This window comes from Delphinapterus leucas, chromosome 4, assembly GCF_059928025.1.
Source record: "Delphinapterus leucas isolate spDelLeu-1000000601 "Yukka" chromosome 4, BTC_Dleu_Yukka2, whole genome shotgun sequence".
Taxonomy (NCBI): Eukaryota; Metazoa; Chordata; class Mammalia; order Artiodactyla; family Monodontidae; genus Delphinapterus; species Delphinapterus leucas.
In genome coordinates this window covers 120,903,225-120,920,445 of record NC_143132.1, presented here as the reverse complement: position 1 = coordinate 120,920,445, position 17,221 = coordinate 120,903,225, and the positions used below count along the sequence as shown (strand labels likewise).

At 42.0% G+C, this 17,221-nt stretch overlaps 1 protein-coding gene across 2 annotated transcripts in view; it reads right to left on the bottom strand.

The window, feature by feature from the left end:
• Window positions 1-17,221, bottom strand: part of WWTR1 (WW domain containing transcription regulator 1) — a 134,357-nt gene that overhangs the window by 22,109 nt on the left and 95,027 nt on the right. For both annotated transcript variants that reach the window (XM_022582732.2, XM_030761536.2), the window contains exon 4: window positions 6,239-6,441. In XM_022582732.2, the coding sequence (XP_022438440.1) occupies window positions 6,239-6,441 (203 nt within the window). The remainder of the gene's footprint in view (window positions 1-6,238; window positions 6,442-17,221) is intronic.

Genomic DNA, 17,221 nt, shown 5'->3' with positions numbered 1-17,221 from the left:
TGGGACTTGTAGGCAAATAGAACACTGACAGCAGTTATAATGGAAGCCCTTTGAGGGTAGGGACCAAGCCTATTCATTCACTGCTGTGCATTTAGTGCCTAGAGCATGCTGAACAAATGAATGAATGAACGTAGACAGCCAGGTTACTCTACAGGGATCCACACCCTGGGTGGACAACATGACCTCTGATGTTGCAGTCAATCCTGAAACCTAATTCTCTGAAATGCTTTTCTAAAAGGAAATTATAGCCCCAGGTGCTGAAGGCAAGACTCTACGAAGCAGCCACTACTTAGGCTATGATATGACACTTTTTAACGTCTCTAAATAGCTATTCTTCACATGACAAAAAACAGACCTCAGAACCTTCCGTGGACCAGCGCTGCTCACAGCCGGGTGTGTCCCTCCCCCGGGCCCTCGGTCAGGAATGGCTGCCAGAGGCCGGCCAGCTGGCCGGCCAGACCCGGTAGTGGTTGTCAAGCCCAACAAAAATCTGTGAGACCTGCCAAAAGAATTCTGAGGCCTCCTGCCCAAGCCCTCTCCCCTTGTCCCTGTTGCCCTGGCAACCAGAGGCCGGGCTTAGTCAGCATTTTTGTTTGACAAGCTGCTTTCTCCTGTCCACTGAGCCTCAATTAAGGGAAGGATGGGGGTAAAAGCAGTGCTGAGTCTGCCTGGGAATAATAACCATTTCCCAACAACGCAGAGGGAGCGAAGGCTTCTTCACTTAAGACTCTTCCAGGCCCTGGGGGCTGACGGGAAGCCCTCGAGGTTAAAATCATCTTTGAGGCAGAAGGTCCCCCAGCTTCATATTTAAATAAATAATACAACGAAATACTCTCCTCAGATAAAGCCAAGAGTCTGTTTTTATGTCAAGGAATTGTTCTTTCAGAGGGGTAAATAGGGACTGCGAAGCCTGTTTCTCAATTTCTTACGAGTTACTCAAATTTTCCATTTCCTCCGGTAAAGTTGTAAACACGCCCTTTATGATACTGAGCAAATATTGTGTTGGTTTTTAAGCTGTAACAGCAGAATAATCTATAGTCTTGTGGGCACGTGTGGCTCATAGTATTTTAAGAATTTATGTCCAGAAACGTTGGAGAAAGGATTCCAGGCAGCTTAGAATAGATATGTCCAAACTCACAGCACAACTTCCATGGCTGATACAGAATAAATAAATGACTTCCCAATATATTAAGAAAAAGAGATAACAAACAGTAGTATTCTCTACTACCAATTTTGTTTTAGAAAACAAAATACACATGGATACATACGAAGACTGGAGAGAAATCACCAACATCTTCATAGCTGCTCTCTTTAGGTAAGAGTATAAGTGATGCATACATTCTTTCCTGGTTTTGATTATTTTAAACATTTACTACAATGAATGTGTTTTGTCTTTTCTGTGCGACACTTTTACTTTATTATTATCTTTATTTAGAGTCGAATTCACTCTGTGAAACTGTACAGTTCTAAGTTTTGACAAATACAGTTGTGAAGCAGCCACTGCAAGCAAGACACAGAACTGTGCCATCCCCCCCAAACCCCCTAGTGCCTCTCCTGTGGAGGCAGCCCCTCCCCGATCCTTAACTGTAGCAACCACTCATCTGTTCTCTGTCCCTATAGTTTTGCCCTTTCCAGAATATCATATAAATGGAATCATACATTGTGAAGTCTTTTTCCTTTTTCCTTTTTCTTTTTGGCTGCACCGCGAGGCATGCGGGATCTTAGTCCCCCGACCAGGGATCGAACCGGTGCCCCCTGCAGTGGAAGTGCAGAGTGTAACCACTGGACCACCAGGGAAGTCCCATTATGAAGTCTTTTGAGTCTGGATTCTTTCAGTTAGTAAAATGCTTTCTCTCATCTCAGAGAAAACAAACAAAAAAGCTATTAAATTATATTTTTAAAAGTTAAAAACTATTTTTTTACTTAAAAAAACTTCATAAACTGAATTCTAACTTTTTTTTTTTAATATGAAGGTAGCAGGAAGTACATCTTCAACTGAGAATTGCTTTCTTTTCTAGGGTTGCCGTTTCTTAGATGAACCTGAAACTGCTTCATGGCGTTTTGGGAAACTTAGCAAAAATAAAACTGATTATCGCGGACAACGGAGAATGTCTTTCATGAGAATTCACTCTCCATAATGTCTGTGACAGATGCTGAAAGCAGAGAAAGTTCCACTTTCCTAATAAGGCCACGTACTGCAGACCTGGCTGGGATCCTCTTGGGCTCGTGGCACCCCAGCCCTTGGAGCACCTGCCACATTCTGAGATAATTCATCAATTATCAGATACAAGCAGTTCAACTCTGTTGCTACAGCAGCCAATGCTAAATTGTAGGGATCATTTTTAACAAAACTCTCCTACTTCAAAAGATTCCTAATCAGGGGAGATACCAAACCTCACCGGCCCTTTGATCCGAGTTCTGTTGGCCTGTGGGAACGAGGAAAAGAAAGAAAGAAGCACCTTATGCTCATTTTCACAGAACTCTGGGCTCTGGTGCATCTGGTCCCTGCTCCAGCTATGAAAGTGAAAGATGGCAGCACTGGGACCCCACAAAGTAAGGAATGGTTTGAATTTATCCTTCTGGCCACCAATCTGGATTAGAGTTCATCATTTTGTCTCCTTTGCTAAAATGTAAGTTATCTGAAGGCAGCCATGTCCCACTTATCTTTTTAGTATTTCCCACAACATAAATGTTGGGTGAATAAACAAATGAAGAGATAAAAGAAGGAATGAAAAAAAATAATTTTCCATCCTGAAATAATGGAGGTTCACTTCAGATCTGTAATCAGACTTTCCTCAACTTCATTTGTTAATATCTCTGGCATGATTTCAGTGACAAGTTAACATCTGAGCCCTCGGCATTGTGAGGTGTACGTCAGACTGTGGAACGAGAACCGAGGAATTGTTTTCTCCACAGCACAACATCAGACTACATGCCTAGAGGAACAATGGCACAGAAACAGAAAAAAGAACAAGAGGGAGAAGGAGATGAAGAAGAAGAAGAAAAAGGAAAAATAATATTTACATGGCATATAACTCATAAGGACCTTTCACATTTATCATATATTTAACAATGATAAAAATATACAGAGTAATGGGCTTCCCTGGTGGCGCAGTGGTTGAGAGTCTGCCTGCCGATGCAGGGGACACGGGTTCGTGCCCCGGTCCAGGAAGATCCCACATACCTCCGAGCGTCGGGGCCCGTGAGCCATGGCCGCTGAGCCTGCGCGTCCGGAGCCTGTGCTCCGTAATGGGAGAGGCCACAACAGTGAGAGGCCCGCGTACCGCAAAAAAAAAAAATATATATATATATATATATATACAGAGTACTGATGACTTCCCAAGAATTAGGAACAAATTCATTCTATTTATTAAAATTTACCAACCTCCTTTCCTATCATAAAGATGGAGCCTAGGAAGGGGCCTCTCTCCCAGAAATTCTCCCCTGATAGGAAGGTCAGGGCCTGCCTGCTGGGCAGGGACTTCAAGAAGACAGGCTGGACAGCTAGGGCCCTCCTGCAAACTAGAGGAAGGCCAGGGGAATTACAAAGTGCCCAGAAAGCAAAGGATATTCAGGAAGTTGTTGACTACGTAGAACAGGGAGTGGGACAGAAAGAACAAATGGCACAGACAATCTTCAGAGCTCATCAGGACCACCACTGCCTCCGTCCCTCTACCTTCCTACCAGGTGCTGGAAGGCGGCTAAACAGGTGAGCCAAATATCACTTTTACTTCCAATCCATTTCCCTGCCCCACCCTGGCTTAAGTGCAAATAGTGAGGCTTAAGTGCAAAGCACCAAAAGAAAGCGGTAAAAAAAAAAAAACCCACAAAGGTGATACACATAATACACTAATCCACACCTGAACAATCAGACATCTTGGCAAATGCCACTGTCATCAAACACTCCAACACCATTTACTGTATGGCCTTAAATAATATCTTTGACCCTGAGTATCAGGCTGCTTCTGGATGGGGAACACGTCTGCCACGACTTTAAAAAGTTTCTTTAGACCTTTTTTCCTGTATCCATAATAAAGATAAAAAGACATCAGAACAATCCATTCCATCTTCTTCTCCTCCTCTAACCACACACACACACACACACACACACACACACACACACACACACACATACAAGCTCACACGTTCAAAGCTGAACTACAGGAGACTCTGGGAGCAAATCTGGACAGCGTTCCTCCCCGAGGTCCTGTACAGTGGAGTCGACGCTGTCATGCAGCAAAATACTCCAAGTTCCACAGCCTCTAGGGATCAGCATTTAAGGAACTCGGTTGGTATTTCTGTAATATGAACCATCAATACTAACATTCTGGTTCAAAGGCACCTATGGTTGGAATAAAGGAAACAATTTGGGGCACTTTTCTCCACCCCTTTTCAGAAATACTTTCTGTGGGAAAGGAGGAGGTTGGGTAGGGGAAAGAGAAACACAGAACGAGGCAGAAACTGAGACACAAGTCATTCTTTGCGGGGGAAAAAAAAAACATTAAAACTTATAAATGCTACTATAATACTATTTATATTACTCTATATTATAAAATAGATAAATTATTCCAAATAGAATTATTATCCAAAGACAGAAAACCATAATACAATCATTTTCTGCTAAGAAACATGATACTGTATATCTAAAAACAGTATAAACAAATGCTACCCTGAAATAACCGTGAAAGTTCAGACATAAATCCTCAGGGTAAAAAAAGCACAACGATGGTTATATTACAAAGTTGTATTCCTCAAATTTAGAGGATAGTTCAACAGAACAACAAAGCACAATTTATATTCATTTCCCACATTTTCAAAGGCTATGTATAAGGAATTCTTTTAATTCATCATGTTTTTTAAACTTCACACAGTGTAGATACTTTATATTTTAGAATTTATTTGATGAGAAATACATTATTTACCTATGGCAGTCAATGTATATTTTTGAAAGTATCAGATATAACTAAAAGAAAAAATCGTGTTTACCCTAATACCCCCAGCCCCCTGGAAGAAAGCTTTCTGGAACAGTTAAAACTATTCATTTCCGTCCACATGGAAAGGAAGCTACCCATGTATCTTGCTTCATGTGAGTCATAAGGCAAAGTCTGAAGAATTAAAACAATAAACTGAAGCCTTCCTCCCCAAAATGCAGCCAGCAAAATTTATGAGACCTGAAAGCATGGGCTACATTAGTTTAGCAACACAGAAGAGAACTCTGCTTTTGCACAGACCAAGCCACTGAAGCAGGGAGAAAACTGTGGGCTCCTTCATGGATTTTCTTTTCTTTATTTTGTGAAGTGAGGCCCTGAGCCTGATTCACAGAGGACACACACTCTGTTGACTGACTGACTGAATGAGGAAATGGCACTAAGGTGCCTGATCAAAGCCCAGGGGGTTTTGCAGAGCACTCTATCAGAGTCTGTATGCAAAACATTTTCCTTTCTTTTTCTCATGCTCCACGATGGATCAAAGATGGTTGCAGATTCTTTGTCATCTCTTCCGTGGAACATCCCCTCTGCTATCTGCCCTAATTGGGGGTTTAGGGGTGTGCTGTGACTGCTCTGTCCAAGAGAATATGGAAGAACTGACTCTGTGGCAGTTTCCAGAGCCAGGCCCAAGACCCTGGCAGCTTTCAATTCCTGTCTCTTAGAACATTCTCTTGGGGAGACCCAAGCTGCTATGTAATATGTCCCACTGCTCTGAGATTGCCAAGCTAGAGATGCTGTGGGCAAATACTCCAGCTTTTAGTCCTAGCTATGCTCAGTCTTCCAGCAGCCCTTTGCATGGTGCCACACACTTGAGTAAACCCACCTTGGACCCTCCAGGCCAGGCTACCCACCGGTCGACCACCATTAAGTGACCTCAGTCAAAATCACGTACAGCACAAGAACAGTCCAGCTGAGCCCTGCCCCAATTCCTGACCACGAAATGGCGTGATGTAATACAATGGCTATTGTTTCAAGCCACTGAGTTTTGCGATAATGTATTACACAGTAATAAATAACTGGAACGTATTCTTTCTCTCCTTCTAGTGATTAGCAGTGAAAGCCACAGGCAGCCATGCTGATACAGCTAGTCTTTGTACTCATATACGTTTGGCTCTCAAGACAGTGCAAATAGATGTTGGAAGTTTGAAGCAGCGCTTTGGGCTTTTAATGCGATGGCAAGTAGATACCTACCCACTAGCCTTGCCACCAAAGGCCACGAAGCCTCCACCAGGTCCCACCGAAGGCCATACCTGCCTCATGAGCTCCTCTTGACGCATCCTAATTCTCTCTCTCTCCATCTGGATCCTCTGAAGCCGAAGTTTCTGCTGCTGCTGCTGCTGCGTGGTCAGCGCGTTGGGCATACTCATGAGCCCTGCTGGTGGGTTCTGAGGAGGGTGACTCTGCTGGCTCAGGGAACTGGGTGCCATCTGCTGCTGGTGCTGGTGATTCATCACTGCAGGAGGGAAGGAACAGGCGGGTTAATGACCAGGGACCACAGCACCTTATCAAAAAGAGTTCATCAGAATGCTTTGCGCTTTACACTATAGATTCCTGAGATTCCTTCCAAAGCACTTTCCTGTTAATCATTACTGTTGAAGTAATTATTACCTTAATTCAATTCATGGAGGCTCAGATACTGGCCCTTCTCCTGCCTCACCTAGTCGTGGCTTTTGTGCCCTGTTAAAAACCTGATTTCACACCTTGCCTGTGTTCTAGAATACATTTTAAACCTTTCAGAGAACAGAGTGGTCGTAAGTAAATTCCACACAAGTTGACACAGCATAAAAGCTAATTTCACCAGGACATCTGGGGGTGTGTATGCACAGTCTCAGATAAACTGCATGCTTATGGCAGGGCTAAGGAGGGCATGTGATCATTGATAGGTGGTGGGTAGAAAATAATACTTAGGATGGATGAGTGAATTGACGAGTGACATGTAAAACATAGTACCTAGATCAGGGACCTACACAAAAGCAGGACGCCATTCACGCTTTGTTAAAAGAGGGTGCCCCAAAGAAATTATTTAGTGAGAAATTATTAGTGAATAATTAGAGAATAATTTAGTGAGAATTATTGTGAGAAAGAAATGATATAAAAATGCTAACAGCGTTTGTGATTGGATAAAGCCACAAGAAGTGTTTGAAACTTTTTACGGATTTTCTATTTGTCTGCATTTACCGACATTTAAAATTTTGGCATGCAGTACTTCACTTTAGAAAAAAAAATTGTAATCCTTTAATAAATTCTATAATTGGTGTCTCCCCACCCCCACCCCCCACCAAAAAATGCATCTTAAAAAGTGCTAGCTTTCCTCCAAACAGTTTACCAGTCAAATCTGCTTAACTTCTGCCTGGGTAATATCCTACAATAAAGAAAACCATGCTTTTCAGTCTATTTGCTCCTAGGTCAGGGCCAAAGGCAACAATGCGTAATTTTATATACTTACTTCATTTCTGAGGGAAAAAAAACGCTCAATTTTTGCTATATTTGGTATCATTACCTTTAAAAGATAAAATTATTGGCATACTTTACTTAAAGTTCAAAGTAAAATATTTCAGATCATCAGTTTGTTATGGATATTACAAGGGAACATATTTTATAACTAAACTTTCTTAGATGAATTTTAAATTAGCCTAATCAACTATGTATTAAGTGAATGTGTAGAAAACACACACACACACACACACACATTGAAAAGAAAGTACCAGGAAACCCTCCTACACTGTTTGTAGGAATGTAAATTGGTATAACCACTATGCAGAACAGTACGGAGGTTCCTTAAAAAACTAAAAATAGAACTACCATATCAGCCAGCAATCCCACTCCTGGCCATATATCTGGACAAAACCATAACTTGAAAAGATACGTGCACACCAATGTTCACTGCAGCACTATTTACAATAGCCAAGACATGGAAGCAACCTAAATGTCATATAATATCACAAATATCATATAATATCACTCATGTGGAATCTAATTTTAAAAAATGATATAAATGAACTTAGTTACAAAACAGCAACAGACTCACAGACTTAGAAAACAAACTTATGGTTACGAAAGGGGAAACGTAGCGGGGAGGCATAAATTAGGAGTTTGGGATTAACATACACACACTATTATATATAAAATAGAGAATCAACAAGGACCTACTGTGTAACACAGGGAACTCTACTCAATATTCTGTAATAACCTATATGGGAAAGGAATCTGAAAAAGAATGAATATATGTATATGTATAACTGAATCACTATGCTGTACACCTGAAACCAACACAACATTGTAAATCAACTATACGCCAGTAAAATTTTAAAAAAGAAAAGAAAATACCAACACTGAAGATTTTCTGTAGAAGACCTGGTTTCCTTAAGGAAGAATTAATTCCATGACAGGAACTTCCTCTGGATGGGAGTAGAGGTGGGGTAAAAATACTTTTTTTTTTTTGAAATTTACTTATAACTCACTCAAGTCTTTATCACATTCCCACTGTGTGCTGGGCACTGGGTTTGTAGTTGAATAAACAGCTCCTGCCTTCACAGGAACTCACAAGGAACGTGTGAAGAAATGAGGTGGGTTTTTATGCTTGGCTGTGGAGCGCTAGAATGTTAGGCTTTGTAAGGACTCCTGGAAAGCATCTAGTCCAGCTTTTTATTTTGGGAAACCCAGGGAGGTGAGGGGTGTACTCTGCTTAGAAACAGGTGGAACCAGGGCCACAGCTGAACCCCCAACACTCCGTCCACCTGCCCTTTCAACTGTCCTTGGCCGCCCTCTGCCACACCTGAAACTGAAGACCAGGAACGATCACTGAAACTGAGGCAACCCCTCTACACACGGTTTCCCTTCAGTTGATCGCAAGGAAGCACCACTTAAACAGCAGACCCTCAAAGCACTCAAAACAGGGCCCTGGGACAAAGGTTGCTCAGGTTACAATTAGGAAGGGCTCAAGGAAGGTTTGGACAGATGTACAACTCTGCTCAATCCCAGGGAAGTCACTCGAGGCAAGGTAAGATACTGGAGTATTCTGCCCAAACAGTTTGGGCTTCACTTCCCGAATCAAGCCCACCACCAAGAACTCTCATTTCTTGGCACCGTCCCTGGCACACAGGGAAACTCAGTAAACGATGGGATGAATGACTGAAACCAGCTGGGCATTCCTTATGTTCTCAGTTTGAGAACAGAAAAAAAGCACAGCTGTGATCAATGCCAAAATAACTGAAATAAGTACGCCATTTCTACAGCTTGTTGGAGCATAATCACAATCTCTATGTGAAGGCCTGGGTGGGAGGGTCAGGGATGGGGCACACACTGTGTCATCGGGGAAAAGTTCTCTTAAATACCAATTCAAGTAAGACAAAGTCCAGATATCCAGAAGGGTTTAATTCATAAGACCTCCTTCAGGCCAGGAGAAGGACGCTTAGATGGAAGAATAGTGATTATCTCCAGGCACAGTCGTTTTTGAACCTTCTGAAAAAGTATGCTCCTATTTTTCTGATGTAACTACTATAGACAAAAAAAAAAAACAAAAAAAACAAATTGTGTCTATAAGAGAAATGTGTAAATTGAATATTTCCAATATCAGAAATCCCCAGGTTAGGAAAAAAGCTTAAAAATGTTAAATCTTTTTTGTTAGCAGTTCAGAGGTTATGTTAATTTTTATAACTCAGGTTCTTTGAAAAATATTAAAACTGGCTCAAGTCTGGTACTTACTGACATGACAAATCAGACCCATCTGCCATAACTTGGGAAGACAGCATTGTCAGTCTACTCACACAGGATTCTGTTACTCCACTCCACACACTGTCCAGATACTGCTTGGCAGGTTTTATTGATGTCTGCATCCTTATCTGGGGGAGTCTAAGACTTGGAGACGATCTCTTCCAAAACCACACCCTTGCGAGCCTTTGAAACACCAGCCCTTACGGCGACCATCCATTGGGGAGGCATGGTGGACATGCTGCTTTCTTCCATTTAATTTAGATTTGATCATTCAGACGACACTCAGACTAAACATCTCCAGCTATTAACTGTAGTGACTGGAAAAGAGTAGAACTTAGCCAGTGGCTTTGTTTTCAAAATAAAGCACACCCACCAACGGAGAAGTCTATATGAGAATATTCACCATAGTATTGTCCATAACAGCAAAAGACCAAAAACAGTGATCCATTCATTCAGAGGAATTTTCTATGTGGCTATTCTGAAGAATAAAGAAGCTCTGTAGGTCCTTCTATGGAACAATCTCTAAGAAACAATGTTTAGAAGAGGGAAGAAAAAAAAATCCAAGGAAAAGAAATGCATGTAAGAGCATGCCACTATTTGTAACTAGAAAAATGGAGGCAGTGGGCATTCATATCATATCAATACATATACAGCAAATCTCTCTAGGAAAATACACAACAGTGGGTGCCTCTGGAGAGGAAACGGGGTGTCAAGGATGGGAGGAGATCTTCCTTTTCCTCTTCTGCACTGTTTGAAGTTTTTCTGTGTGCATTTATTATTTATGTAAAACATAAAAATGTGAAAGTAAAAAACAGAAAACAAAAGCACAGTCATGGCTTCCCTGGTGGTGCAGTGGTTGAGAGTCCGCCTGCCGATGCAGGGGACACGGGTTCGTGCCCCGGTCCGGGAAGATCCCATATGCCGCGGAGCGGCTGGGCCCGTGAGCCATGGCCGCGGAGCCTGCATGTCCGGAGCCTCTGCTCCGCAACGGGAGAGGCCACAACAGTGAGAGGCCCACGTACGGCAAAAAATAAATAAATAAATAAATAAGCATGTCATGTATGCATCAAATATGCAAAATATTTTCTTGGTGGACTGAAAGGAGGTAACCCCCAAATTATTTGAAAAAAACGAATAAGGCTTAAAATATAGTCAAGATCCTCAAAACTAAGAGCCTGCCTGGTGCAACTTCTTGTGAAGGTGAGGAAACAATACCCAGAGAAAAAATGAATTTGGTCAAAATCATAAAATGGTCCAGGGCCTAGAAGCCAGGTGTCCTCCCTGACTCAACCCAGGTGCCCATGATTCCACCTGTCACTCTGTTCCCTCTAGTCGTTTCATTTCAGACTGTTTTTGAATCTTTTATTAGGTTGAATCTCATGAACTTCACCGATGGTTGAGGTTCTAGCTACTCAAAGACAAAGAGGCAACAGAGGCCCAAGACAGAGACAAACAGAGAGGAGGTCCTCAGGAGAGCACAGGAAGGAAAACATCTAGACTTGCAATGAACAAAATACTCCTTGGGATAATATTCCATAACATTTTAGGGAGAGAATAGTTCAGTTTAAAAAAAGAAAAAAAAGAAAGAAAAGCAGCAGAGTATCTCAAATGCAGTATCTGAGGCCAAACCAGTTAAGGGCAGACTGCCACTAAATGCCTCAAAAAGGCTAAAGACCTAGTCAAGTTCTAGACTTTTGCCAGTCCCCACATAAAGGAATAACCCAAACAGAAGATTTCTCCATTGAAGCAGGAATGTATCAAAACTAAAGCAGAAAAAAAAAAACAAACTAAAGCAGAGACTTCTTTTTTTTTTCCTTCCAAGAGAGTCAGAATTTAAATTGAAACCCACATGTATCTTTTTCATTCTTTTCATCTCCTTTTCCTTTCTCTTTTTTTCTTTCTTCTTTGATAATTGGCTTTCTCTTCTGTGTTTGGCAGTCGAACATAACCAAGCTCTACAGATATGTAACCAGAAACATTTCACTGCTATTATTCAATATAAAAGAAAACACCAAGAAAAACAAAACTCCACAGCATCTGAGATATGAACACTCTTTTGATTTAATGATTGTATCCTTGGTGAAGTAAACGGTCAACACGGGAATGGGGTGTGCAGAGGGGGTGACTACCCAGACTCTCTGTTTAATGCTGCCCAGGACGCTGATGCACCCTCTGACCTGCTCCAGCAAACACACTTGGTCACGTCTACAAAGCCCCACAAATAGGCTTGAGGCCAGGAAGGTCCCTGGACTCAGTTCTAAGCCTACACATCATTTGTTGTATAAGAAGCAGACATGGAAAAGGTGAAGGCTTCACTCCTGAACTTTTGCCTTTTGCAGCAGCAGGAACAGAGAGCGACAGCTCATAGACAAAGTGTTTGGGCAGCTTCCCCAAGCCAGGAGCTGCAGACGAGGAGGGAGGCCAGGGAATCAGGTTGTCCAGCGGGCCTCCTGGAATGTTTGACAAATGTCTTTCTGGCCTCGGAGAGGTTCAGTGGCTTGCTTTTCTGTGTCCTGGGCTTGCTTCCCTTGTTTTTAAAATAGGCTGTGGTTACACACACACACACACACACACACACACACACACACAAAATGCCAAATGAAGAAAACAAAACCACAAGATTAGGCTCAACTACAAAACCTGTCACGGGCCTGCATGGGGCTGGCTCTGAGCAGATTATGGAAAGGACAACCAGCTTGCCAATGGCTAGAAGCCACACCCAAGCCCTAGAAAGACACAGAAATTACTTTATTCCCTTCAAATCCTTCTCCCTGATGCACATGTGAATCTGGGGAGGGCAGAGAGGAATACCTTTTGCTAGTTATCCACTGTTGTTCAAGATACAAAGTAACAGAAAAACAAAACGAAACAAAATGCAGGGAAAGCGGGGGTTATAAGAGACTGCCAGAATATCTGCTGAAACTCTCCATCAGCAAATGTTGATTTAACAGGAAAATCTCAAAGATGGTTTAATTTGTACTCCAGTTTTCGGGGGTGGTAAACAGAATCTTGCTAAATGAACTTCAGTTCCACATATTCAAAGTAACCTTTTAGTTTAGTTTTGGGGTTTCTTTCTTTCTTTCTTTTTTTACAAGCTTCTACGATAAATCATCAAGCATTCCAAAGAACCCTTCTAACATCATCCCTTGAGCGTGGGAAGAGCTTTGAAGAGGCTGACTTTTTGTGAAAACCTGGTTGCAGTTTCCTCAAAGTAGATGAATATGCAACATTCGAATACTGTACGCACCTTGGGTAATACACTTGATTTGGGATGTGGGAAACTTCCTCCTCCCATTTGGAACAGGTGTTTAATTCAGTTTGACGTTTGGGCTAATACGTTTATATAAATTGCATCAGAAACACATTCCAGAAACCTAAACACCCATGAGAAGGCAACACAAGCTCTCCTGCATCATGGACTGTTAACAACGGGAAGCTTGACGACCACTCCATTCTCTGTCCCTGCTCTACAAATGCTGAAATGGGTCTGTCACAGTGAGTGACCAGTTGTCTTAAGTTTGACTAATGGGTTTCCTGGGACACAGGACTTTCAGGGCTAAATCCAGGAGAGTCCCAGGCAAATAGGGTGGTTGGTCACCCTAAGCCTGTGAATGTCCGTGTCCCCAGAGCTAACTCATGGCAGTAGAACCCAAGTTTCCTATTTCCACGCTAACATGTTTCCTTACAAAGAGAACCAGCGCCCGTATGAAATAACCATTTGATATTTAGAATGACAGGCTGCCCAGATTAGCTCCCAGTGTGTCCTCCACGGGTTACAACTAGCTGTCCTGTCCTTTTGTACCCATACAACTTGGTAATTGGAGAGGGAATATGACTCCTGCACTTACTCTGTAACTTTTTAAGGAAATCAAGCACTATGTATGACATTGCATTGCATCACTTGTAAACATGTACTTGGTTAAGGCTGAAAGTCAGGAAATCTTTCCTGTTGGATTCTGGGCTGGGCTATACACACAGAACAGAAGCTCTTTTAAGAAACACTGAAGCGTTTTCTTCCTGTGATTTGAACTCTCCCTTTCCTGGGGGCTGGATTTGTGCTCTTTATAAATAAGACCTAGGAAGAAGCCAAGTCTCCCCCTGCCCCTTGGAACCAACCCCAATGATACGGATGTTCCTTATAAACACAGAACACAAATAATTGAGTGCGTTTCAAACCTGACTTGTTGATGCATACAGTAGGCACTAAATAATTCTCCCTGAACTAAACTTCAGGGTTTATGGGTCAGAAATTGGTGTAAGATATCAGTTCCTTTGTAAGAAGATGATCAGCATTGACTTTTTTCTAATTTAAAAGAAACATAATAAAGAAGAAAACTCAGAGTAAACTGGAAATCCCTCCCCACCACACACACAGACACAACTCTTTCTCTCGAGGATGCGTTTTAATCACTACTCCCCTAATCTTATAAGTGAATATTTAATGGATACTAGACTTTTGTTGCTGCTTTCTCTTTACTTCCAGAACATAGTTCCCTGTTCAGGACCCATTGCATTTTGCTCTGTTTTATCATTAGTGGTTTACAAACCCCACCACACTCATCACAGCTGGGGCCATGTATTTACACTACTTTGAAGCATCACCATAGAAGTTCAGGCTGGAAGGGGCTTAGTCCATTTCGACCAAGGTTCTCAATTCTTCGTTTTAGCAGCAGGATCTTTCTCCAGAGCCTGATATATGGCATGAGGCAGAGACACCCCACATGTGCAGGGGCTCATTCACAACACTCCTGGGGCCTGTGCTGGTGCCAGTGAGCGCTTAAATGGCAGCCCTTTTGACTCTCCTCTCTAAATTTTCTTGGTCTGGCTTTCACTGTGCTTTCCCTACAGGCGTTTCCCAACTCTTGTGTCAAAATATTAAACAAAGTTTTAAAATATGTTGAACAGACACAGCTCTTGGAGACTGAATACTAACTAAGCTTAGCTTCTGCTCACATGCCCCTGAAACCCTGGCATGGGGCCTTGGGACACAATTTAAAACCACTGACTTAAGCCAATTCACTCATTTTTGAAATGAAGAAACTTGGAAGGTTAAGTGACTCAGCACAAATCACAGGCATAGACTGTGACAAACCTAGGAAGCCCAGGGAATGTGCTGGAATGCATGGCTGGCACCGGCTGCATTGACCACCAATCACTGCCCTGTCCTGCAATCAGGACAAATTTCCTGAGTGAAATTTGGTGACAAGGATTGAGGAGTTTCCTTTTCCCTATTTCATGAAAAGGTCTAATGCAGACTAATTTAATTAACTTATTTACTTATAAAATGATGAAATCAACACAGATCACATGTTACAATGGCACCCTGTGCGATCTGGTTTTACAGAGAATGGTATAGGGCTTTCTTCTTCAGTCCTTAGGAAAAAAAAAAGACAAAATCAGATAACTTTGAAGAGTTACATTTCATAATTCAGGAAGGTTTCAAGGAGAAGAGGTGCCGCCATCAGGCAATACTAGCCCTTCTGGCCACAGCGGCTTTGGGGAAGTAATGATATGCAAAGACAGAAGCCAAAACAGGTGTAAATCGTATCTGACATATATGCAGACCCAGCCACACCAAGCTTCAAAAATATTTCAGCAGCAAGAGTGTCTGGGTGCAGCTGCGGGTCTTTTCCTCTCTGTTTATGGGCCGTACATGGCTTAACTCATGTGAACTGGCCAATGTCAGGTGTCACGCAGCCCTGTCTGATGGAAAACACATGTCTACGGAGGTAGAAAAGAAAAACCCAGCCTCAGTCCAGCCTGGACTCAGTCACGATACAATGAAGGGGGGAAAAGGGCTGCAGACACGTCTCTCGCCCTTCTTGCGCCTCTCTCAGCTCCTGCTAACAATGAGCCGCTTGTTTCTCTTATTTCCCAGAAACAGTATTAGCCGTCCAACAAGGTCAGCAAAAAAAAAAAAAAAGGCAGCCTTTCACTTCAGGGTGCATTCGGTTCCAAAAATCTGTAAAGTATTAAACCAAGAAGCTGCACCATCCCAACTTCACACTGAGCCCTTTATTCCAATTCTGGGTGAGAATAGCTATAAGGAAATTTCTCAGCTGGCTCAGTTGATAAGGCATAGAGTTCTGGGATCCCTGTGCATTCAGCCACACTTTCTCGGCTTCAAACCTTAAAATCACTTCCAGTGCCACCAAAACTGAACAGGTGGACCTTAGGTTTTCCAGATGCCCCCAGCTGGTCTGGTTTTAGACTTGTAACCCAAGCTGCATTTACTTCACAAGAAACCCTGAATTTTTAGCACCAGCACACGATTTTCCTACTTGCTCTCCTGTCTGCCCATACAAACAGTAATCTAGTCAACAAACCAGGGTGCGAGTATTCAGGCAACTCTGCTCTCTTAGGTATAAAGATGGAAATGCCTGTAACCTAGGTTTCTATGTTTTCCTAGCAAATGCATCATCTACAATGTATATTTTATTGGCATTTAAAGGATTACAACATCGGTTTTCATGGTTTTGACAGATCCAGGACAAGCTAGAAATAAAAAGAAATCACATCTTTCTAGCATGTTCATTTATCTGGGTCCTTCTGCTGTAAAGAAACCATATTTCTTCTACCTAAAGCAGCACCAGAATGTGCTACTCAGATTCCATGTGATTTCTGGATATCTCAAGATTTATCAAAAGTGGCCAGGAAGGAAGCACATCTGTGAAGGCAGTGAATTTAGGCAAATAAGGACCTAACTCGGAAAAAATGAAATTGGGTGCTTCACTGTGCTGCTTCACAAAGTTACCTTTGTGTCTTTGAATTTAATTCCATGGCCTGGCAACAGCAGCAAAACCAAAACTTTTCTTGTTTTATTATCTTCAGACAATAGGTATACTTTTATCCCAGCAGGAAATGGAAACTCTGATTCATGCATTTATCTTCATTAGTCAGGAGAGAGTTTATCGTGGCTTTTTATTGGTTAGCTTTCCTGAATGATTTTAAAACTACTCCAGGTGCAAAGTGTGGCAACCCAAGGTTAATAACAGAAAATGAATCCGCAGCTGCGTTCCACAAGAAGCGAGGAGAAGTTGCCAGTGTGGGCTGCTGGTTCTTAATCTGTTTTCTTTTTATTACGTGCCGTTTTAGTAAACATCTTTATTATTAAAAGAGCTCATACAACAGACGCTCCAAGAGGTAAGTCAAAGGATTTGAACGATTTATGAAAGAGAACATGTATTTACTAATCAAACATGGAAAAATTATCAGCTTCACAAGGAATCATAGAAATGCAAATTAAAGAGCCATTCTTCAGCAATCAAATTAGCAGAAATAATACAGTAAGGTGATGTGGGTGTTTTGCATCCAGCCATGAGTACTCAGGAAAAAAAACCAAAACGAAACAAGAATTTAACCAGGGGTAGCAGGATTAAGAAATCTGCTAAAATTATTTGTCGAGTTTTGGGACTTTGTGCTTATATGCATGTACCCCTAGATCTTACAGGATTTCTAGTGACCCCAAAAGGCTAATTACCTTTGAAATGAAAATGTATCAAAATACTAATAGTGGTGGT